The sequence below is a fragment of the Rhea americana genome, unplaced genomic scaffold, assembly GCF_003343005.1.
Source record: "Rhea americana isolate MKP2758 unplaced genomic scaffold, rheAme1 scaffold_2, whole genome shotgun sequence".
NCBI lineage: Eukaryota > Metazoa > Chordata > Aves > Rheiformes > Rheidae > Rhea > Rhea americana.
In genome coordinates this window covers 2,842,190-2,868,454 of record NW_028186149.1, presented here as the reverse complement: position 1 = coordinate 2,868,454, position 26,265 = coordinate 2,842,190, and the positions used below count along the sequence as shown (strand labels likewise).

The 26,265-nt window shown below is 37.6% G+C and overlaps 1 protein-coding gene across 1 annotated transcript in view; it reads right to left on the bottom strand.

Moving 5' to 3' along the window:
* Positions 1-26,265, bottom strand: part of TRPM1 (transient receptor potential cation channel subfamily M member 1) — an 86,319-nt gene that overhangs the window by 35,532 nt on the left and 24,522 nt on the right. Inside the window, exons 2-8 of the mRNA XM_085303304.1 lie at positions 9,751-9,830; positions 8,753-8,945; positions 7,551-7,764; positions 6,164-6,288; positions 5,308-5,479; positions 3,098-3,272; positions 812-935 (exon numbers count right to left, since the gene is read on the bottom strand). Of these exons, the coding sequence (XP_085159430.1) occupies positions 812-935; positions 3,098-3,272; positions 5,308-5,479; positions 6,164-6,288; positions 7,551-7,764; positions 8,753-8,945; positions 9,751-9,830 (1,083 nt within the window). The remainder of the gene's footprint in view (positions 1-811; positions 936-3,097; positions 3,273-5,307; positions 5,480-6,163; positions 6,289-7,550; positions 7,765-8,752; positions 8,946-9,750; positions 9,831-26,265) is intronic.

Sequence of the window (26,265 nt, the reverse complement as noted above, 5' to 3'; positions counted from 1 at the left end):
TAAAACAAAATAAAGCCATTAGACTGTTCATGTGCTTTTAAAACTGCTTAAGTTTTGTAGTTAAGTGCTTATGTGCTTAAGATTTGTACTGAAAGAAGGAAATGGAATTTTACTAGGACTCAAGGGAGAGCTCACACTGACAAATGGAAACACTCAAAGATTCATTTTGCCTGTAAAGGCCCAGGTGSAGCTCCAGTGAACATACTCTCTAAATAGCATTCATAGATGACAGATGTGAATCTTGGAGATTTTCTTTTCCAGTGCACTTTGGGATATGGAAGACAGGCAGAAGCATGACTGAGTGGTACAGAACRTAGAACAGGGCTGCAGCAAGCCAGGATCATGCATGGCCAGGCTCTTCAACAACACTTAACATTTCAATTTCTTATGAGTGACTTGAACAGTAGATTTTATTGGAATGAAAACAGTATGTTAAATGTTAAATAGTAACATCAGAAAAAATATATATATGCCAATGTAACCTTGATGCCAAAGAATCCTTTCTTCAATTACCTTCCCTCTGCCTTCCGCACTTGATCCTGTTCTTAATGTGTTTATTTCAGTATTTTTTGCCGTGCAGAAGTCCATGGAAAAAGCTCCTATTAGCTTACACAGAAGAATCTGAAATAAGCTTTAGAGGCCTTCCATGAGAAAAAAACTCTTTCTAAGTCTAGACTTATGAATGAATGTGTGCATTTGCTGAGTTATATGAAAAAGATTAAACAGTAACACTGGGAGAATGGCATTTGAAAGTACAATACAAAATTTGGTCAGAGAAATTATCTTTATGAACCACTTCTAGGACACTTACAAGTTCCTTTTTTTTCATGCATTCCATAAGAATGATGAATAGCTGATGAGCTTGGTTCCTGCTGTAATTGAAGGTTTTCTGAATGGTAACTAGAAGCTGGTCCCTGAGAGATTCGCTGATTATCCTAAATGAAAAGAAGACATAAAAGAAGATATAGCCAGGATTAATATATTTTGGGAAGGCCTGATGTTTGAGAAAAATAATTTTTCATACACCAATTCAGTGTCTTCATTTTGACAATAAATGAAATAAAAATCCAACCCAGAATCTTTGTGCTCAGTAAGGGTAAGGAATCCAGACTGGCTCTTGCATGTCAGCACTTCAACACTGAATTAAATACTGGCAGGGAACCTTTAAACAGCCTTTCACCCAAGAATATAAAGCAAGTAGGTCTTATTCATGCTACATATTTATATAATTTTTGTTATGATGTTTAGCCCTCAAGATTTCAACAGCACACCTTATAAGACTCCTACCTTTGCCCATAAATTCAAAGGGTCTTTGCAAGGCCCTTTTCATACAGCCAGAGAAACATAAAATATTTCCTACTATTGGCATGTCACCTTTGGTTATCTTGTTATAGCTGCTGGATGCTACTTGTACTGAACAGAGGATTTAGTTGCTAGTTTATCTAGAACCTCATGAACAGGCCTCAAWATGTCCCACTGAGAAACATATAAACCAAAAAATTATTAAAAAATTGAGATGGAAAATATTCCAAAAAAGTTCAGAAATGTTTCAGCTGTCACAGCAATTTGAAACAAAGCCCTTCAACCTTCACCAGCTTTCCCATAAAATACATGTGTTTTCAGACGATGGCAAATATTACCAGCATGCATTCAAAGCAGTGAGACACATCTGAGCCTGCCAAGCGTAGTAACATTCAAAATTCACTGTCAGAAAATTATTCCTTCTAAGTTGAGAGTGGGGATGCCAAAAATTCCTCATTATTGAGCTGCCTTACCAGGTGAACACATTTATTTCATCATCATTACCGGACTGGACATGCAGCAAGCAGAGCTCAGATAGACTGATCTTGATAAGTTCTTTCCACTACATGTAAGCACACAGAATGGATAGATGGATGGATGAGGGGAAAAAAAAGAAAAGAAGGGAAGTTTGATCTTTGCTAAGAAGGTTCCTTGGTCAACTGAGAGAAAAAGAAAGTTGCTGAATCATAAACACTCTTGCTAGGATTAATTCTGTACTATGTGAAAACACCTAAAAAATTCAGCAGAGTTGTTATCCTGATTCAACAAATAAAATCCAAACTCTTTGACAACACTATTTGTCTGCTTAATGTTTAGTCCAACCTAGGTACCCAYTTCAGTCAAGGACATAGGCTATTTCTTCAGTGCAAGAAGGACGCATTGTACACTAATGAAGACAATATACTAGCTTTTTGCCAGCTACTAAAGTTATAATCTGCACATTAACAGTAGGAATGCGGAATTTATGTCTTTGACTAGGAGAAACAACATTTGAAATAAAAAAAAGCAATATTCTGCTTCCACCTGGAGTATTTGTCAGGACAGATCTCTTCTTTTGCAGAGAGGATAAGCTTTACGCTGCAAGTGTAGGCTTCATATCTTCTTAAAACTAGCTGCAGTCTCCATCAACCAAGGAGCAGACAACAGACCACAAAAATTACAGATTCTAGAAGACACTGTCTGTAATAGTTGGGTTAGGAGTGATTGTCACAGGACCAAAATGTTCCTGACAACATCCTCCACTCTGTTCATGACACCAGGAAGCACTACCCTGAAGAACTATCACAGACGCAAGAAACGGCAAAGGAATGGAAGGAAGCCCAACATTTGCTCAGCTGGTCAGGCATGCCTAGAGAAGAAAGTTTATTAATACAGCACACTAGACTGAGGCAATAGAAATTTTGCAAATACCTGCACCAATTAACCTCAGTCCTGACCTGACAACACAGTTCTTGGGAACCACTTGTTCCTTATTTCTGAAGCACTCAACCCAGTAACAAGTATAGTGCAGCAAACTTTCACGGAACTTGTGTGTGCACTTGAGTGTGCTGCACTGAGACAAAGCTTATTTCAGTGGACCATCAAAGATATACCAAGTGGTAACAACTTCTACCCATTAACACTGCGGTAAAGATCAAACAGGCAACAAAAGTTGACAGATAGCAGAACATCTCTGTTAATAGCATTTTGTCACTCTGTTTTTATAAAACTTTGATGAGAGCAAGGCATGAARTTGCACATTGTCCCACGATGCCCCGAGCAAGACACAGCTTTGGTGATGATCTCAAAATCTTACCCCCCTTCTTCTGAATACTTGTGTGCAAATGACAGAATATCAGATGCTCGTCCACTACCATCACATATCACGACAGGAAGCGGAGGTTCTTCTCGCAGACACTCCAAGACAATGGAGATCACATTGGGACCCCCTTCCACTATGAGCCCAACTACAGGGACACCTTGTCCCAGTCCTGGAAAAAAAAAAAAAGAATGGAAACAAAAAGAAGTGTCATTGAACCTCAGTTTAAGAGGTTGAGATGTTATGTATGGATGTGATTTCTGTGTTATAACATCACTTCAAATCAGAGCAGGCTGGAAACTTTAGGAAAAAGTGATGGAGATTTCAGTGCCAACTCAGGAAAAATGTCTGTATAATGTTTCACAGCTCATAAAGGAAAAGAAAGCAAGATGTCTCTTTGCCCTGGTTTTCACACCTGCTCCATACTGTTTATTTACTCGATAATGAACTGTTTGCAGTTTCTATTGAGACACCATGTACAGCTAATATAATTCTACTATAGCTTCATTAGCTTCACTGTTACTCAAATAGCTCCCAGCTATTGTCTCTTTGATACTTTAATTCTTCATTGGTCACCTATGAGAAAACTTCAGTAAGATGACATACACCTATGCTTTCTCTTAAGATAAGATTATGAATTTGTTCTCTTTATCATGATGCTGAAATGGCTGGCCGATGGAAGAGACGACAGCTGAGCATCCCTTTGCTGTCCCTGCCTCACTGTGATCTCCAGGCATAGGATGACAAAGGGAAGCCCACAGGTCACATGGTCCCAGTAGCCTTGGTCACAAGATCACTTCGGGAAATGCAGGACAAAACATTACCCAAAGGCTGACTAATCCTACTAATATAAGCATTTGAATCAACTTAAATGATTAGAATTTCATAAAAAAGATGCACTTTTTTTGCATGGCTGATAACATGTGAAAGAGTTCATTCTTCTCTGAGGAACAGGAACACAATGGATAGTAACAGCAGAAGCTACCTGGCATTCTCCTGTCAATACACCCCAGCCCTGATAAGGARGAGCCACAGAGCATGGGCTGGCCTCTGAGTCCGTTAAGTCCTTACTGCTTCCTGCTGAGACTTCCAGAAGAGAGAACTGTACTTGAAGTAATTTAAAAAGAAACAAAACAACTCCCCATATGCCTTTGTTATTAGTAAGTATTCTGCAGCCCTTTGCAGAACCSTTAATTCTTGTGTATTCCTAGGTTTAGCCTTCATGTGGCAAAACTATCAAACATTAATTAAATCAGAATCAATAGCCCCAGCCCCAAGCAGTATTAAAAGAAATGATATAGAACATTTTGTCTCAGAGCCCTGACTTCCCTATCTTCCATGTCACTGCTCCCTTTTACAATGTTACAACTATCCAAGCTCTCTGCAGAAGACAAAGTTGAAAGAAGTACAGCCACATTAGGTCTTTTAAAACGTCTGTCTGTGGGTAACAATGCATGACGCTGTCTCAGCACTAAGAGGCAAGAGGCATCATTTTTGTCAATTTAGTTTCTTAAGCTTCCTGGCAGACAAAAATGCAACACTCAGAGGCTTTCCAGAATGTTTAGAGATCTTTTGGCTGAGCTCTAAAGGCATCTTTAAGCTCTACTTGGCACTCTACTTCATTTTTCTGCTCCACCCTTAAGAGCACTTGAACTCTTTGAGAAACTTCTGTACAACCCAGTGCCATTGGCATTCTGAATGTTTGTTTTKTCATACTTTTACAGCCATACACAACTTCTAATGGTATCTGAGATATGTCAGAAAGGTTGGTGATGTCTGTTTTCATATAGGTCTTCACTCAAGTGTGGATTCCAAGTCTGGTGTATTTTTTTAACCATTTTTAAGTGGTAAGATTTTCCTAAGTTATTGGGTAGCCACAGTTACTAGCATTTCTCATTTATTTAAACTTTAAAAAAATCAGCTTTTCAAAAAAGCTTTAATAAAAAAACTTAAAAAAAAGCTTACTAAAGAATGACAAAAACAGTCYTAGAAAGTTGTTCTAGAAAGGCAGTAATGACTGTTAGAGGTGGGGTTTGCATCACTGATCAAAGGGCATATGTTCTAATTTAGTCACAAGGTCTCGATCAAATTCCTGCTAGGAATACCTGGAYGAAGCCTGATTTCAATACCTTGAAGCTATTTCAAAAGCTCCTCTTCCCTCCCTTCCTTCAACTTATTATGTTTACARTTTCCCCTGCTGTACTTACGTGTGTTAATTTTCTGGAGGGAAATGTGTTTTTCCAACTGACGTCGTAATTTTACTTCAGCTCCGTATTTACCTAGTGTACCATTGTCTGCCAGGATGAAGTGTGTATGGGAACTGTTGAGCACAGAGAGCTTGCTTAGAGGGTTTGACATTGTTTGGTAAACTCGTGTTACCTGTCAAGAGGATAAATGCGCCTAGATTAGACTTAAGAGCAATCCATGTGAAAACCCTCCACAACTCTCAATAGAAGCACATGCATTACGAACAGAAATCAACTAGGCCTTTACAACAAAAATACAGGAGAATCAGAAATGGAGCTTGCCTTTAGGTTCAGAACTTGAGCTCTTCACAGCAGTGTGTTTTCATTAGAGGATGACAGTCATGACCAAGCACTCTCCGACATGTTCCCCTATACTCATTAACACATGCCCTGATGTCAATGTGTTAAATATTCCTCTTACTGCATTAGAAAATATATTCTCATTTGGAACTCCTAGTAATTAATATACCACTAATGATTACCCATCTACAATAAATGCAGGTCTTCTACACATAAAGGCACCTATAACATTTATAAAACTTTCAGCACACCACAGTGAAGTTAGGACTTAAAACTTTCTTTAACCACAGAAATGTCCCTACTATTCAAACTAATGGAAATCTCAATAGTTCTACATTTACTTTGTGGTRATATAGGATATCCTGTTAAATATACTTGAACAGTAGTTTTTGCTCAATAAATTGTCCAATTTCAGCTCTTAGACATGCTTTGGACACGGTGAAAATACTAATACTACAAGTAAATGAACTCCGTATTTTGTTACACAGCTGACATTACAGTTGCCTTAAAGACTTACATCTTTTCCTATCAGATCTTCCTTGTTCTCTACAATGCCCCATGGTGCAATTCCTATGGCACAAATTCGTCCTCTGGATTTGGAAGAGTGGTCTTTCAAAGCATCTCCCACATGACGAATGACACCTATAGGTACAATTTGTTTAAATGAATTCTTGGCACTTTTGAAATGTGATTGAACAGCTGATTTTATTCCTTCCTTTTGCTGAGCTATCCACTTTTCTGGGTGGCTTTCACTACCTAAACTGGTATCTGTACTTTACAAAGTAATATGCAAGGCATAGAAATGTATGCTTACATTTTGTAATAATTGCATATAAATCCTATTGCCTTTTTACATTCTTGTTCTGAATTCACTAAAGTCTTGGAAAGACTTACCCAGTTACTTAACTTACCACAATGTAGTCTGTACCATTTACTGGTGTTATATTACTCATTGTACACAAAACTAAGAATATGTGGAATTTTATTACTTTAAAAAACTGAGGTCTGAGCAAGTAAAAAACCCCACAGACACCTAAAAAATATTTCATCTTTACAATTATTCTGAATAGGAATCATCACCTTCCCTCAAAAACACTAGACAATCAAGCAGATACACTGTTGCAAAACAGAAATCAAAGGAGTTCATTCTTGTGCAGCTTTTTGAGAAATAACTAGTATAAAGATATATTTCAACTAAATATAGATTTTGGTCCAAAATATCATGACAAAAATTGCATCAGACTGTTCTTTGAATATCACTCAAAATTAACACTAACACAAATAAAATGGATTAAAAACTTACTGGTCTCAAAATATAACTGCATCTASGCAAATATCAGAGCAGTTATTTTACAACACATTTTTCAAATTTTGAACACTATATTGAACACCACTTTTTTGACAGAATCCATAGACAGTGCCAAAAACCTCTTAAGGGATTACAGGGAATTGTTCTACAAACGATGTTTTAGATATGGTCAAGAAGGAAACGTAGAAACAATTAAAAAATTTTCAGGTGGCCCAAAGACTACAGGAAAACACAAATGAGATTAAAAATAGGAAGAAGCTAAAGCTAGGCAAATTTGAAGTAGGAGATTTCTCAACTGTGAGGATAATCAACCACTGGAAAAATGTATTATGACTAGTGGTTGATTCCTTGCTACTGAAACAAAGAATGGACTAWTTTTTTTTGAGAAATACAGTGTAATGCAAATGGATATTGATTCAAGTAAATGTATGGGTCTCTGCTGGGTAGGAAATTAACACAGATGATTACAATGCYCCTTTTCTAATGCTTTATAACTCATTTATATAGCCTTACATTGTCTGCCAGCAGGAAAGAACAGTGAATAATGAAACCCACTGAATTTCTAGGTAAACTACAAGAGCTGGTTATTGCTTACCCGTACTGACACCTCCAGTGAAAATCCAGGCTCCAGTGGTCATGGCAGCCTTGATCAGGCCTTTTCCAAATACTTGCTTTAATTTAGGCTGCATTTCAAAGTTCTGGAGACCTCCATGGACAGAGATTAAAAGTTTGGGAAGTTCCAGTTGCCAGTCTTTCACCATGAGATGCAGCAGAGAATCTGGCTTGGTGTCATATGACACACGGATATACTACAAAAATAATATGTAATATTATAACTCCATCTTCTCTGTAAATTGTCCATTGACTGAACACTGAATGGTCATATTTAACAAAGCTTCCATCTTGAAGGAAGAGTTTTACATTTTTTATGTTTTTAATGCTTACAATTAGAAGAAATAGGCTGAAACCTTTTACTTTTGCTATGGAGAATTTACCATTCACTTTATAGATCAGAAGCTATGTTTTAAAAACACCACTTTCTTCACCTCACTTTCAAAACAGACTGTGAACAAGTTACCTGAAGCTCTTATTACAAATCGGCACTGCTGGAAAATACCTATATAAAAGGACAGGGAAATATTCCGCATTGTTCCTAAAACYCTCATTTGACTGCCAAAGAGATGTAATAATCTAGTCACTGTTAATGTTCATTTCCTTCTGTCTCTGAAGCAATGGTTTTCATTCTTCTTAGTTTAATTCTGCTATCAAGACTTCTTTTCAAACTACTGACTCTATAAAACAAGACTAGGGGATATGCTTGTGTATATTTTTACAATCACTACTTAAAAAAAACCCCTAAACAATGCCTCTGCCGCAAATAACCCCACTACCACCAATAAAACTCACCGCCACCACCGCCACCACCACCACAAACTTTTGCCAAGTCTTTGCAGGTTCATTGTCTGAAGCGGCAGTCTTAGCAGAGAGATTAGGTTGCAAATAGGCAAAGGAACAAAGCCAGGTCTGGATCCCTTCAGAAGAGGGGCAGAGGAGAAAGGGTGGTCTACTGAAAATAATTTTAATGAAACTGTGTTTCCCCAGGACATCATAAGGTACCTCCTAGGTAGGTATTATTCCCCTCTTTCTCTCCAAGCATCCTGTCCACCCCTTTCTGGGGCAGTAAATAAGACTCCCTTTGATTTCAATGAATTATGCACTGAGTGAGCTGGAAACTTGAAAAATATCTGCTAAGCTAACATATCAGATGAATATATTAGTGTAGCCTGTACTCCTTACCATGGCCTTATTTGAATGTCCTCCACCCTGGAATTCAAGGTTTCCATAGGCATCAGTTGGGTATATTTGTGTGTGTTTACTGACAGACCATTTTTCTGGCTGAGCTTCCACTTGCTTTGTTTCTTCACCATTTTTATTAGTTATACWTGCAGGAGGTGGAATATGTTGGTTAATGAGCTGGCCACAGCAGCATCTGAAAGTTAAAATGTGAAGTGACTGTGCACATATTATCTTCAATATCCGATAGTGATTAAAAAAGGAAATAAACCAGAAATCTATATACTCATTTTTTTGACTAGGCATTGCCCCACATGAATCACAGGAACACACCTTCTAGGTCCTATCTGTTGTGTTTGCCCATACATACATGCCAGAATCACCAGGTTGTTTCTCAACAAACGAGGATCAAAAATTTTAATTCATTTCTACAATAATCTGGATAGCATTTCTAGGCTGAAGAACAGGGGAAGGAGGAGGAATTTGGAAGAGGAGCAGTGATCATCGTTTTTAACTCAGAGGTGACATCTAGCATGTGACAAACTATTATGTTATCCAAGCAAGTTAGACCACAATTTAGCTAACCCAGACAGTAGCCGTAACATTAATATCTGGATACAGAATTCCAGTCCTCCTGCCTAATATTGTTACTGGTAGGTGTCGCACATCCAAAACTGTGAGGAATGGCACCATTTGCTTCATGATGTACACTACTGCATCCTTGCTTTCAGAATTCTATGCTCTGATTTGAAAAGCTGGGAAGTAATAACTCACTGCCTCTCCCATTGCTCTCATGTAGAGCCTCATCTCTACATAACACGTCTCATGGCTCTGTACAGACTGGGGTCCAGGCGTGTCCCTCTTTTCTGTTCCCTTGTCATCTCCCTATAATGACAATGAGTAAAGTTGGGTCTCAGTTTGACCTATCTAAACCCAAACCAAGCCCAATTCCTTCAGTATTGACCTTTTCTGTTGGCTAATACAAAAATTTCATATATTACCTGCTAATGTCTTTGTTGTTAGCAATTACATAGATGCATTCTCTTTTTGAAAAAGTCTTCTCTATCCAAGCCTTCTGACCCTTAAAKGGAGAGAAAAAAAAGAAACATACTGAAATGCTTTCCGCATGGCAGATACAGCAACACTTGGCCTCCTGTTTTCACCTACTGTTTCTAAATGCAAGTATTCATTTCTGTAAATCACCTTTAAGTACCAGATACATCTACTCCTGAAGCAAGCAGATGATGTGAATTATCTTCGAATATGTGCAAAATGCTGAAGTTACAATGTTTATATGAAGCTCTACCAAAAGATGCAGTTGCGTATTCCTGTTTCAGTAAACAGTAAATGGATTCAAAGTACAGAAAACCAGCCCAATTTATGTGACAGAAATAAATTAATAGTAATTTAATCCAAATAATACTTTTCTTTACTGTTATACTTTGTATGTAGAAATTGCTTCCCCCAAACCTCCCCAATGTTATTAATAATTTTCTAAAACTCAGTATTTGCTGTTGTAAATCAAGCTTCAGTCACTCCTAAGATGAGATAGTGTAAAGTAAATGTTTCAGGAAGAGTCACTTCATAAACAGTAAGAGCATTTGATGGAAAAAGTACAAACTCTTCAGGCATASTGTATCTGTGAAACAGGAGGATGAAAGTGACCTTGAGGACAACACAGAATTGTGTTGGCCTATTTCACTGTATTTGCAAACCAGAATTAATTAGACTAAGCTCTCAGCCTCTTTAGAAACATAAGCTGTAGAAAAGCTAGGACAAAGCCACAGATCTGCACAATATGGTTAGAAAGTCTGTTTCAGTAGTGCGGGTCAGCTAGATTTGGTAACACTGAAGGGATTGAGGTCCGAAATGGCTGCAGGCCAAAGCTTCCCCTAATTTCTTACTTGCATACCCCAGGCCTCCTTCTCTGTCCCTGTGACCTGCAACAAAACAATGCRTGATCCCGACTGAGATACTAAACCAATGCTTAGTAATAAGTTTTAAAAAGTGAACTCAAAATTAGCCTTTGACATTTAAAGTAATAAAAAATTTTAAAACACACTGATGATTTGATGACAACCTTGCCTTCCTGATGAAGGCCGATGATTCTTCCGAGTTTGAACTAGGGAATTACAAAACCTTAAAAGAATTTTCAAGTAGCAAGCAATTGCCATTAAGTTTTACTTTAGTTTCCTCTGCYGAAGTGAAATGAAATTTTTGCAGACACAAAAGCTAAAAATGTCATAAGAACATTGAAGGCTCCTTCAATAAGTAACTAGGGCTTTCCTAGAGAAGGAACTAAAAACCTTGCGGAGTTCCTGACTAAAGAAAGTGAACTGCAGATTCCTGTCTGTCCAGCATGATGAATGGAGGGAATGGTAGTTCTTCATTTCTGAGGCAAGAGTTGTCTCTGAAGTTTCTTTGTTTGTTAACTTGTTAGTTCCTGCCTGGCTTCTTAGTTTCCTCTGAAATAATAAGGAACTGCTTGAAGTTCCCTCATGGCAAATCAGTTGCAAACCCAATTGCCYGATGAATGCTTCGAGTTCATGACAAATGGTCTATAATCCATCTTGGTAGGTAAAAGTTTAGCAGGTGCCACTGAACCAGAACGTCTTGCTGGTCTAGGAGAGTCTGCGCTCCTGGTCTCTGCTCTGATATAGTTACTGATTTACCATGTCAGAATCACCTCATTTTTGAACAAAAGTTGTTGAGAAATGTTGCTCACATCGCTACAGAGAGGGGAAGAGTAAAAAACTCACTGGACAGTATTTTACGTAGTTTACAATGATATTTGCTTCCTGAAAGACAAGGCCTATATTTCAGGCACTTAACATAAAGAGCTTGATTATGTAGCAAATATTGAAGTGAGAGCATACTAAATTTAATATCTAAAGGCTATGTGACTTGGTCCAGCTTTCTTGTTTTGATTCTATACATTCCTTCTTCAATGAAGACACTGAAGCACAACGAAAACACTTCAATAAAAAGCTAAAAGCCTTTTTACTCCATAATATTTCAGATGTCCTTTTTATACACTTTTGGCATGGCTTTTACAAGATGACAAATTTTAGCAATAATACTATCAGAAATAAGCTCAGAAAACATTTTAGCATTATAGCATCAGATTCTGCAACTATTTATTGAAGCTTAATGCTAGAAAAATACAGAAGTAAACACCCAAGTCAGGGTGATCCATGAGGTGTCTGCAGTTACAGGAGGTGGGTGGTTAAAGTTTTCCTGGTCAGAATCAGATTTGGCTAATTTACAGGTATTTGGGCAGTTCAAAATATTTAGGCAGTCAAAAACAGTCTGCTTCATTGGAATTACAGGTTTTTTAATAAATCCAAAATCACACATAGTGTCCAAATTTACTGCTGCTTTACTACRTCCAATGCTATCTGTTGCATGTGCTCATATACACCACATTAGTTTACGACCTTTATGGTTATAAAATGAGCTTAAAGGGATCCTGTTACAGAGGTTATGTCACTTATCTACTTTTTTTGCCTTTTAAAATATGTTCATGTTTTTGGCTAAATAAGGTTTAATACTTCTATGTAATCAGTGGTAACTTCTTGACTGAGTCACACAAATGCCCAAACCAATTCCACAGCACAGGAAACATTCTTCAAAATGTAACTGGCAACAGATGCTATACAGGCACATCAAACTACTCTGCACAGAATACTGAAAAATACAATTTAGAAGTATCAAAACAATAGAGATTTTTATCCCATATCATTGAATACTGCTTTACCTTGTAAACTATCAGAAAACARTCTTTTGTTTACTACTTGATGCACTTCATGTAGGAGCAGTTAATAAACCACTATTAAGGTTAAGTCACACACTTAACACCTGTGTTCGGAAGGCAGCTTTTGCATTTTGGTATTTCAAATGAGCTCTACATTACAACTGAGCTCTCAGCTGTGTATTCATTATTAAAACCCTGTAATAGGAGGTCTATTATCTACTGTTATACTGAAAAAAAAAAGCACTAGATATTCGCACCTGAAAACCCAGTCAGAACTTAAGACACTACAGGCACTGCAGCTGGTTAATGTATTATGCTCCACTGGCTTATTTTTCAGTGCTAATGAGAGGTTGGCTAAAGGCAGGCATCACAGATCAGGGGACATAAAAACTCACAAAGCATGTTTTGTCAGCCTTTGAAGTTTCACTGCTTTTGTCTGTTGAATCTTCTTAACCAAAGCTTGATTATAAGTCAATGTAAATATTTAAGAAGACACATGAACTCAGAAAATAGTCATCTATTTAATATAGATTCTGYATACGTCTGCAAAGCTACTGTCTCACTTTGGACTGAAATTTATTTGGTTTCTTGAGGAAAATGTAAGCACTCATACCGTCTCTTGTGAGACTGAAAAAACTAAATACTTCCTAATAGCCTTAGATGGATGAATTTTGAAAAGGTTATGACAGATCAACTACAGTTTTCAAACCAAGAGCCAGTGGAAGTATTATGCTGACAGACAAGTATGTGCTGCCAGCAAGATTATGCCACTAAAAACACTGCAGGTTTTCCACTGATCTCTAAGAAACATAAAAGAGTAAGCTCCCAACTTGTTGAGAGGAGTGAAGTTCAAACTTGTTTATTATTGCAAATCCAAAATACACTAATCAGAACCTAATCTGGAAAAAACACACTTCAAATGCTCAGTGACATATTTGTTCTCCTTTATGAAAACTGACATCTCTCTTCAATTATGGAAAAAAATAATCAAAATAAAACAAAATCCAATTCTTGGTCTCCAGCCTAGAAATCACTACATTGCCAAGAAATAGCATTAATTAATACYGGCCTTTGTTATCCCACTTCAGTGATTTGCTAATTTTCATTAGCATTAAAAGATGGTATTTGACTCCTGCAGGAAAAAAATGGAAGCCACACTGGTGTGCTGCTGTGTAAATCACGAGTTAACAAAACTAAGACCTTAAACACACAGTCACCTATCAAATACAGACATTAATAAACCCAAGGTTTAATCAGTTCTAGGAAGGACAGCACAACCTACATTACTTGCTGGGAAGCATGCAAATCTAGGGCTGGTAACATGCAGTAACTGCACTGAGRAGAAAACCTCCTTTCACCATCATACCCAGACAATTTCAGTTTGCTGCTAAAATAAAATACTAAATTTCAAGTATCTCATTTCAGACATTACTGTTCAATGAACAAATACTGGCTTGATTTTCAGGCTGTACCGAAATAGAGCCTGTGGCTCTGTTTCACTACAGCTTCATGTAAGGGCAGCAGGGTGGCTCTGGACCGATGCGCCTTTGATGCAAAATCCAGAGTGGGAACAAGAGCAGGACAGCAAACCCATAGGTAATTTCATGCAGGAAACTTACACTCCATTTTAATACTAGAAGCTGTACCCCTCAGTTATTATATACCTGTGCAGGATGACAGCAGTATTTAGTGTCTATGAATAATCACAACAATAAAATTATCATCATAGGAAGTGAAAGAATTTGGGGGGAGGGTGTGAGTCTTAGTATTGATGGAGCATATTCAAAGCCTAAATCCAGCTAGGCCTAAAGCTGGATATGCATCAAATATTTCCCTGACCTGAGCCTGCTATGTAGTTAGACCTCTCAACTGCTGCACTCCCAAAAGAGAAAAGGACACATTCATTGGCTGGATGGGCAGGCACACTTGACATGCCAGTCACAGGATAGGATGCGGTTTTGGCTGTATCTTGCAGTTAGAGAGCCATCCCTTGTTGGAGAGGTCTTTTGCACTTGGGGCCCTGTTCAAGAGCAGAAGCATTGCAGTTGCTGCACCCCAATAAGGCTTTGCCTGCAYCTGGCCCAGCTGCTCAGCAGACAGGCAGGGATGCCAACAGCAGTGCCTGATGCGCAGTGCCATGGACAGGGATCAGAYACAGCAGAGTGGCTGGTGTACAGCGGTAATAGGGGAGAAGGCAGGGGACCAAAAGAATGAGTTTTGTGCATAATACAGGGCTTGTCAAAGCTATTCAGGCTAAATTAAGCACAGAATAACATAGAAAAAGAGCTACCTGAATAGCAGAGCTCACCTCTGTTGGAATAATAATGATTATTTTCATCAATATCTTATTAAAAGGTGAACTAACGGTTGTCATTTATGAAAATATCCAGCTGTAGTGCTTTTCACATCATATTACCATCATGTCTTGGTGATTCTCTTTTAACTTGCAATATGCTGCAAAAGGTGGTGCCAACAGTGAAGTGAAATCTCAACTATGCTGTCCAACCGTTCAAGTACAMTGCTCTGTAGAATTACACTGGAATATTTATGCCAGGTTTGAGCAAAGAGATGTTTGCTCAGATAAGGTATGGAAAAAAAAGAAGTAATCTGGAGGCGATACTGTGAGCATGTGCATGGTGTATGTACAAGTCCATCCTCTGTGCTAACAAGTCCACAGACTTTTGTGAACACTACTTGCATAGTCATACTCTGTTGCTGTTGAGAGAAAACATGAGAACTATCCCAAATAAGCAATCAGGAGAAAGAAAGAAAATAAATCATTGTATTAGCAGAATCCCTGTTTTCCAGTGCTTAACAATTAATTTTAGAGATATTTGTACTTTGAGCTGCCTTGAACTGCAACATCCCAATTATACTATTAATTCTTCTTGCTTTTAAAGGAGTAGTTCTTCCATGTGACTGACTAAACAAACTTTAAGGTAAACTGATTTTCCAAGGCTGGCASCTCCACTCTTTTGAGGAGAAAGGTCCTTTTTAGAGGATCATAAATAGGATATCTAAAGCTATCAGTCACTCATAGCTTACATGTATTACTATSTGTAAACAGCATCACGGCTTCACTCATATTTGACCAGCAATGCTTGCATTTGTTTCCATCTGCATGCACTGAGGTACACATCCTGAGGTTGATACTTCTCCAGCTTTCCATTTTCCCAGAAATAAGCATCTTGAGCTCTTYGTAGCTTAAAAAATCTGCAGGTGGACCTTTGATGGGTATTTGAAAACCTGATGGATATCCTCGYACTTCAGATCAATCACAGAGATTTGTAGGGGCTCACCCACATGTCCAGTTTGCACAGGATTCTGCCAAGCTCACACCAGTYTCTGCTGCCCCAGCTTGACGAGGTTCAATTCCCCATCTTACACCACCTGCAAGAAGCTCACTAGGAGGTTAATAGTGGGACAAAATAAACCACTTAAAAAGTGGGACAGAACAAAATTCTTAAACTGAACACTCACCAGAATTCAGGGAAAATGCTTTTTATGGGAAAAGTCCCTTTTCTGCTCTAGGAAAACCGTGAGGTAAATATAATCATTTTCAAAACAACTGTACACCCAATAACAGTGTTCCTGCTTGGAGAAAAATACTCCAAATTATGTGACGAATGATAATAGCCAATTTTGTAGCCACTTAAAAACTGCAAAGGTTTTACTGAAAAGTTATTGCTGAAAAAAGACAGGGCATAAATCCATTACATTATTATTAATTTGACTTATGCCACTAGGTAGCCACAGCCATGAACAAAAAGCTCCTGATTCTGGAACACTGTGACTGCCTGTGAATCTAAGCTAAATTTCTAAAACCTTGATTTGCAATTATACCAAAAATAATGATTTGTACAACTGGAAATTGTTTTCTTAATTATTAGAACATGAAATAACATCTAGAGAGAGGATCTCTTATATGGTTTGCTAATACATACAGCAGCTAAAAGGGATTTATGACAGTTGTAGAATTCTTTAAAATAAAAGACTATTTATAAAAGACAATTCTTATTCTCATTCTACTATATTTTTCATACGGTTCAATTTAAATCAATGCTCTTGTAGCAACTTCATGAGGAAATCTGTTGCTCTGTGGTTGAGACAAACATGTAACAGGCAGGATGGCAGTGTTGGTAAGTAATGTTATTATTCCACATTGAGCCTGGAAATCACTCCTGCTGATTATGTAGAAATCAATGAATAGTGCTGCCCTGCACAGAGTGCTGTAATGAGCTTTCATGCCTTCAGCATTCCAGGCCTGCTGCTGAGGCAGGCAGCAAACACCTGCTGAAACAAGAGGAGTATTTTTCTTTTCACTTAGACTAGTTTAGGGATTCAATCTACAAAAGGAAGTAACAAGTTCTTTTCCCAAAGTTATGCATTCTGCCATATCTCTTAGAGGTATACAGGTCTTTCCCAGAGAGAAATGGGAAGCAACTATAGCCTCAATATGASTGGCAGCAAATAGCACTGCCTTGCTCTGACTGTGTGCTGGCATAGTTGGACATACCCACCTCTGGCATGAAGACCATGGAGGTACGTTAGTACAGTCCGTTGGTTGTGCTCAGACACCCAGCTGAGAGGTAGGCATAGTTGCTTCGGCAGAGCTCAGCATGAACGTAACTATACAGCTAACAACTAAAACTAAGCAACTAAACAACCATTTTGAACATACGACAGAAGGGCTTGGCTCTGTGCTTGCTGCCTGCAGAGGATACACCTTGCATAGTTTTGCAATGCTATGCCTTGCAGAATGGAGGAAAAAAGTCTCACTGACCAGGTTAGACACCAAATCTACCATATTTTAAGTTAGCAAATCTACTCATTCTGCAACAGCTCAGACCCACCCCTTCCCTCTACCAAATTTCAAGAAAGAGATTTTCTAAGAAATGGTAATAATAATTTATAATAATATAATTTATAATAAAAATTTATTTATTTATTATAATTTATAATAATATAATAATAATTTATAGCCTTCATTTTTTACCTCTCCCTCACACGTTCGTGTGTGTGTAAACGCACGACAATTCTCTTAAAATGCTCTTAACTTGTTAGCYTTTAACACGGGCTCATTCTGGTCTGATACAGAGAAATGGTATTACTAGAAAGCTCATGTGATTTAACACTCTCAACAGTAGACCATACTTTCTGAAATTTATTGATATTTATGAATTTATAACCGACACAAAAAGGTACATCCCTTGTTACAAAACTAAGCCTATGAATAGTTCTAACTAAAATTACCCATATACTTAACCCTCCTGTTTATCTGGGGTTTATAAAATTGAGTCAGTAGCTGTTAACTATACACTTAGCACTTAGCAATGCAGATACAAAACCTACAGATTTGGACTGGAATTGTGCCTCTATTCGAGACAGATCTGGGTCACACATGCAGTCAWTATTAATGACTATTATAGTAGTAACTTTCAAAAATGTGCTGTTTGGAAACCTCTGAGACCCTACTACCATTTCCTAAAATACAATGCAAATACGATGACATGTAACATTATAATTGCAAGGCATGAATGAACAACAATATTTTAAGAGTGAGATGATCCTTATCTACAGAGAGTTTGTTCTAAATGCATAGTTCCAATCAGTACTAGTTGAAGTGCAGAGCACACTGAACAGGTAGTCTTTAATTTCCTAAATTAAAATTTTCAAAATGTGGTAAAAGAAAGCAAGCTACTACTTAAGGAATACTGCCAGGCATGGTAACAAACCCCACTTTAAAATCACTACAAAGTAAAATTCCTATAATTGTAATATTTACAAGATATAGTTACTATGCATATCTCAGAACTCTGTAAAGTCTGGAGATGCTGATCRAATACTTATTTTGAAAACAGGTTACATAAATAGCTACCTCTCTTTTGCTTTTTGTAAATGTGCAAACATTTCTGCAAATATATATGTGATACATTGGTTATTCCATCTGTTCCTTAGAAAATTAACATTAATTTGTAGTACATACAGTTTTCCTGAAAGAAAGATTCTTTAGGTAGAATTCTGTTAAATAGTTGGAGCTGTTCAAAATTTCCTATGTGTTGTGGCTAATTTTACACTCAGTAAAGCAATCAGTTTCGAAGCATTGGTTAATAAGTGAAGAATAAGAATATGCCACAGTGCAATCAACCACATTTTGCACTCTGCTTTTCTTTTTGTCATTTTCAAAAAAAAAAAAAAAAAAATTGCCAACTACTTCAACCCATAGGCTGTGGGATTTGCACAAAATTAGTCCCTGCAAATTTTTTGTAATCATGATGGAAGCATTGGAACTCATGTGTTAAATTCTTTCCTGGAAATGCTGAATATATATATATATTTATTGTTTTATAGCTCAAAGTTGCCAACATTCATTCAGGTACTTCAGGAAAGGGCAAGAGCAATAGGAGAGCTGTTTATAGATAACAACGTGTTCAGAAAATTGAGTCAATTTTCTGTTTAGTCCCTGCTGAGGTAAAATCCCCAAAGCTGCAAATGAAAGTAATTATTAGACCCAAGGGAACCAAAACACTGTATCTCCAGTAATAGTCCTGAAGACTTTTGCATGATATGCAACAAGGTGATTTTCTCTTAAGACAGAAGAATATAGCTAACTTCAAGGCATAATACAATCCAGAAAATAAAACAAATTAGTTACTCTACCGTAACTGATGCACAGTTGTCAAGTATTACGTGTAACTCACAACACATTTGGCTTTAMTATGTCAGCTGCAGTGTACCATTTGAATTTTAAAAGTTGATAATGAGTGAATTTATTAATCTTCACTGTCTTGCAGAAAGACCACTTCAGAAGTTTTGCAGTCAATGCTTAAAAAGTTATAAAAAGACTCCTAACATTCAAATTTTCTGTGGGAGGAATTGATAAAATTGTATGACCTAGGTATCCTGACATCACTTGTAAATTTTGAACGGAGTCTAAAAATACGGAATGAGTCGTTAAACCTCTGGATCAGGCCAAACAGTGAGTTCCTAGATTGGATGGTATCGGTAAGAAATGCACAGTCAAGAATTCTGTATRCACAAGGTAAAGTTTAACTTCCTTCTCTTCAGGTAAAGAGATAAAGTCAAGTCACAGCACCACGCAAATGGGGAAGAATAACTTTAAAACAAGTTTAAAGCCAGAATGAGAGGAGTTAAAGCAGACTCAGACAGGCTAGGAGCTCTGCTCWTGGCTCTGTCTGGCTCCACAGGGAAAAAGAATACATCAGACAACAATATGTTGTCTTGGAGMTGCTGTTACTCTCAGAAGTCCCTCCAAAAGATCCCAACTGCACTACAACAGAAGGGCTGAAATTCCAGAAATAGTTGATGATTCCTTGGAGTTGTGATTTGAATAGCTAGCGGATAACAAGGGCCAAAATGGAGCTTTCTTGGCTCCTAGAACACRTGAAAGATTGTTGAGTGAATTCCTAGGGGTGATGTGGAGGTTGGATCTTCATGAGAGAGTTCTCACTGAGACTTCTCATCTCAGAGCCTACTATGCTTTATGGCAGAAAAGCATTACTTGAACGGCAATACATTGGCTGATACCAATGTGACAGGACTACCGACAAATGTTCCTTCTATCTCTTTCATTAGGAAATCTTTACTCCGGAGCCTTGCTGGAGTAAAGAGGGGGAAAAAATCCACCAGTCATGCCCTGCTCTTTTATCAGACTTCCATAAAACCTAACTACCATCAGACCTTGATAAGTCCAAATGGAAACAAACGCACACACACAAGGCTTGGTTATCAGAAGACAAATGCTTATATCCAACAGTGAACTCTGGAAAGTATTGCTGGTATGTTTTGTTTAGGAATCCGAAAAACAAACCAAAAMCAACCCAAAATCTTAATGTACCAAACAAGCAAACCAGAAGTTCATTTTTAATTGCTTCAGAGGTAGCTCTAAATCAGCATTCAAAATACAAAAATGTGTGAGATATGTTTTCACCATCTCTCTTTACCATCATTTCTACTCCTTATTACAGTCATACTCAAGCAATTTTCTATTTTTGAAATGTTTTGAGACACCTTTTTTGGACTTGAAAAACCATTTTGTCTTTTTGCAATTACCACTTCTGTGTCTTTCAAAATAAACAATGAAAAGTCTAGGAAGTACTAGTCAGAGTACTGTTACTTCAATTTAATTATCACTGTCAACCATAGGTTACTGCACATTTCTTCAGCGTAAATTTCAGTTATACACATTGATGATAAAAAAGGTAGCACAGCAGAAGATGATCAAGAATGAAATGAAAAATCATTTTAAATCATGTCCTACCTGCTTGTCACTGGAAGTTTTTCAGAGTTTGGGAAGATGAATTACATCTAGTATAAATAAATTTCATTTAACTGTATGCTTCTTGTTGTTCAGATTCCTCACTCATCTTACAGTTAGAACTTCCAGTCTCTCTGAAGTTCATGAGAATTCCCAAGGAGATGGGTTTCCACCACTTTAAGAAGAGAATCTCATATGATAARCATGTGAGCAGCCTCTTTGTTCAAACCAATCTCATGACTCCCTTTGAAGGTAATCCTTTAGAAGTCTCATGACCCATCTCCCTGCCCAGAGGGTATTTTCATCTCATAGTGGAACAAGGCACAACAAATCTACTTTGATAGTGCCCAAATCTCCAATTTGTTAAACCTCCTTTCCTCTCTTCAAACAGTGACTATACTCACTGTAAAAACGCCGGCACTGCAGAAAGGCTAAAGCAGGAGCTGAAACTTTTAATTTGAAGTATCCCCTTCCTTCTGCTAAAATTTCAACATTATTTGCATAATTGAGACAATTGGATATAATAGTCCTTTCAGGGGTCCTCATTAGATGCACAGCTCTACCTTATTTGAAAAGAGATAAAAAGGAGGTCATACAGCATTAATTATATCTAATCCTTTTTAGAACAATTTGAAGTTAGGCAAAATGTCTATACTAAAACAGCTGAAGTTGTAACTAAGCCATTCATTTTGTAACTTTATATATCACATGCGTTTTCATATCCTGTTGCATTTATCAATTTAATTAATTCCTTTGCTCTGAAGGCTTCTCTATTTTCTCTTACTTTAAAACTACCAATAGCAGATGACACAATTTGCTGCAGGTAATTCTTTTTTTCTGCTGTAACTTTCAGATGTCTACCTTGCCTTGCTGTGCAAGGTGCCGGCATATCAACGCAATAAACAGGGACCGCATCTTGGAAAGAGCGAAAAGCAGTTTTAACTCCTTGTTTCTGTCACACTACACTGTATGAACATGAAGCCGGCCAGGCTCTGATCCTATTTCAATGTTCCTATAACTGATCTCAACTAACTGACAATATACACATTTCTGATTGGCAAGAAAACATTTTATAGATATCGCTTCAACTTCTGTCCTTCCCAAAATGCCAATGAATGCAGTTGAAATAGCTTTATTTTAGAACCAGACCCTGCTCTTCCTAATTAGGGAATGTTTCTGCTGACTTCATAAGGGACAGAAATGAGAATGTGGAATAATCAGACAACCCCCTGGAAAACTACAAAGCCAAAATAGTTTGGACTTCATTTCTGTTTGAGGGAATGATTAGTTTTGAAGAAAACAATAGACACTAGTAAGAGAGCACAAAATCAAAGTAAGCATTATAAAAGACCACATGGGGCACAGTGCTCCATGAGTAATGGAAACACAGAGAACAGTACTTCTTTACTTAAGGATTTTTATTATTATTATTATTATTATTATTATTATTATAGGCCTTGATCCAAATTTCATTAAATTTAATGGGATACTTACTAAGGATGCTAGTTCAAGAGACATTAAAACAAGGCACATCACAGTACACTCCACAGTTGCATAAGCTTCTTTTTTTGGTTGTTTTAAAATTGAGTTCAAGTTGCTAGTTTTGACTTGTGAAGTCACATCAAGCTCAAGCTGTGTTTGTTACAGAAGCTGCCTAATACCTTGTTCAGGCAAATGGATTGACTCTGAGCCACTACCCACCATTCCTGAAAGCTGAGCACAGAAATGGAAGGCAAAGGGTGATGTCAATAGACATTTCTTTTTCCAGTGAAAAAATGGATTTAAGGATGGCTCTTCTACCTGGAACTTGGTTTCCCCTGTGAGCTAGAAAAAGTTGATGTACTGGACACTGCAAGGAAGATGATTATCAAAGATACCTAAGCTAGTAGGTAGAGAGAGAGAGAGAGAGAGAGAAGAAGAAAAAGAAAAGAAAAAAAAGTGATTTGGGCACTTGAGCTCCCTTCTGAAAATCTAATTTAGATATTCACAGAATCAGTGAGGTTGGAAGGGACCTCTGGAGATCATCTAGTCCAATCTCCCAAAGATTTCCTGGTGCTGGTTCCACTGGGGCTTGAGCCCAGGACCTTCAGCATGTAAAGCAGATGTGATTACCACTGCACTATCCTTTCCCCGTGATATACTACAATACGTTTTTTCAGCTAGGTTCTCTATAACAACAGTGGGTAAAAGGGAATAAATTCCTTTTTGCTGATGAATRGTCTTTGGTGACCCATTATGTGAGAATGTGGGTTTTCTCTACACGCATCTCCACTTGGAACACAGGACACATTTCAACATTCAGTCTTCTAAACATCAGGCCTGTGCCTTTTGCTCTTCCATTTGTTACTTCAAACTGAAATGGTAGAATTGTACACTGAGAAAGTACAATACTTTTAAAATCAAAGTGTCATTTTTAATGACCCTTCTAAAATGTAAATTTGATAGATATGCAACCATATCGCTTCTAAAACATCAAATGCTCTGTCACGTCAGTTTAAGTAATGGGACTGATGAAAGGTAACCAAGCCATGTCAATCCAGCCAAAGGAAAAAACTGCCTACTACTGCATTTACTTTAAGGCAACCCAAGATCAAAGGAACCTTCTACAGGCAGTAATAACRTTCTTCTCACTTGCTACTGCAAATGAAGAACATTTTTTGAGACTTTTGAAAAACACAAATTTGAGATTGGATGTTTTAAACAAAGCCAAGACTTGATAAGGATGCCAACTCTCTCCTGAGAATGTTCTGAACAATATTTCCAATAGCACAAAATACAGATTCATCCCTCTACTAATAGAAGAGGAGGAAAGGAAAGGTTCAAGGGATTTGTCCAGGCAGGCTGAACTGCTCCATGTAGTCTGGTGTCTTGCCTCAGGCACTGACAAATACCTGATAGCAGAAACACCACCACTGGAGTATTTGATTCTCTATTTAAACTTGGAGACAAGAATTAGGACGATTTTGGTGAGGAAAACAAAGGAATTAATTCACGTGTTCTAGAGGGRTGGTAAAAACCAGCCACATAAAAGCAAAGGAACTCATACACAGTGTGTATAATAAACCTGAACCAAGCTGGCAAAAAAACTAATAAAGGTGCACTTCCACTGTTGATGGCAAGCAGCCTACTGGCTGCCGTGCTTATTGTCTGCTATGTTTATGCCATACAATTTTGCATGGTAAGAGGAAGAAATCATTGGCATTTAATTTCAAATATAAATTCTGTCAACTTCAGCCAAAGTGCACATTCAGACTTCAAAGGAATAACACACATGAATGAAAAAATGACATTCTCAGAGAAAATGCCACTACACAAAAGAGAGTGTTCATGGATGCCTGCACTCGTACTATGGGAAAGCTCACAGCACTTGGAGTTTGTTTTGAGATTTAGCTTGATATAAATGCGCTGTGAATGAAAGGGATAAAGATATGCATCTCTCCACTGCCCTCACTGTGACACTCTCAGAAAAAACTTCTCTTCACAATAGTACTGGGTATCCATATGCTTGCAGGGAATTGGAATGAAGAACAGAGGAGCTGATGAATTTGTTTTTATCTATTTAAATAAAATGTTCACATGTACCATAGAGATAGTAGTCCATGCTAAAAAAATATTTTATTACTTGCATCTTTCATTGTCAACATATGCCCTATACCTCCCCACCAAGAAAATATGCTTGCTTTCACGGACAGCAAAACATCTAATCTCCAAAAAGCGACAAATTCTTATGGTTTTATTATAACCAATGCAAACTTAAATCTACCATCTACATTTATATAAGAATACCTGAAAACTCAACAAACATTACTATTTTTTCAAGTGGTAAGTTTAGGCTGGCCTGGCTGATAAGCTTGTTTCCTGAATGCAGCTAATTATCTTTTTGCTAAGAAAATGTTAAGTTCATTTCACTTTTCTCAGATCTGATGCAGCTGTTGTTAGCTTGCAAATGTGTCTGTATCAATGAAATTAACAGGCAAGTGGGTCATACACCAGGTTTTACTGACTACATTTCTTTTTGGATGCTTACTGAAACCACCCCCTTAATAAAAGCATAGTATGAGGGAAATGTTCTTTGCCTCACTTTTTCCTTCTGCATTATGTGACATTCTCTAACAAATAAAATGCTGTGTCATCTAGTGACCAGTGCAGTCATACATCAGAAGTAAAATTTATAAACAGCAAACATGGGAACTGAACTTAGAAATGTCAAAATGCAGTGTAAAAAGAGGCAAGATTCTGGACTTTTTCCGTAAAAGTATATATAAAGTTGCACACCAGTAGGAACTGAACAAAACTATGCAAAAGGCCTACAGAATATATTGTAGCCACTCTCAAAGTCACCATCAGATCAAATAAAAATCTGAAAGGTTTTGGAAAACAAAAGTTATAAAGAAGTGACTAAAAATTAGGTTGCAAGATAATTGATTAAGAAACTGTTGAAGAAGAAAGAAAAAAAATAGCAATACCAAAACCTCCCCAGGGCCTAAGTTTCAACTTTGGAGAGGAACTGAATGCTGTTTATAATCTAAGTATGTTACCATAACTGAGACATCTCAAAGAATGCTTTTTTTTTCACAGCTGAATTAAATCTTCAGCCAGACTAGAATTCTACAGAATGTGACACTACTGAAATTTGTGATGAGCATTAATACAAATGTCACAGACATGGATGTCAGAATAGATGAGAAATGACACATGAYAGCAATCGGCCTGGGAGGAAAAATGAATTAGCTGAGACTTAGTCACGAATGGACAACGATGAAAGGCTGAACTGCTCAGGACAAGCTTGTTCACATGATAATGGAATAGGGTTATTTATTCATAAGCACCCTAGTAATACTGTTTTGTAACAGTAAAATTAACGACCATTCACTGCAATGTTTTGATTAGCCACACAGAATTCATCACATAAAGCAGCAGCACATACGAAAAGATAAAATCAACCCTAGGACTACAGGACTCTTAGCTATTTGAAGACCTAAGAACTTTTTTTAAGTGCCTATCCTAACAGATTCTGGAACAACACCTGATGTCGCTATCGAATTYGCAACTAAATGGACTATCTGACCAACTCAAAGAATAAACAGATTGAGGAAGAAGAGTATTTTAGTGTCTTGGATTATGATCACTGTGGAGGACTGAATGGATTGCAAACATCTCTGGCTCTGGTCATTCTGCTTTCTGTCTGGAGGCAGCAGTTAGCATCTGCACCACCATACACCACCTGGGCTCAACTGAAAGGCCTACAGTTTGAGACCAGCCTCCACTGAAGTCCTCTGAAACAGAAAAACCATCTTCACCAAAAGTGACTGCTATTGTGGTATACCAAGCAGAATGGCCCAAGAACAACACTTAAGCCTATTTCCTCTCCAAGCCCGTGCTCTCACTGCAATGCGGAATATGCTGGTAAGGTGGCACGTGGCACAGAGATGGTAAAGCTGCCATCTAGCTTACTGCATTGTGGGCTAAAAACAAAGTACAGAT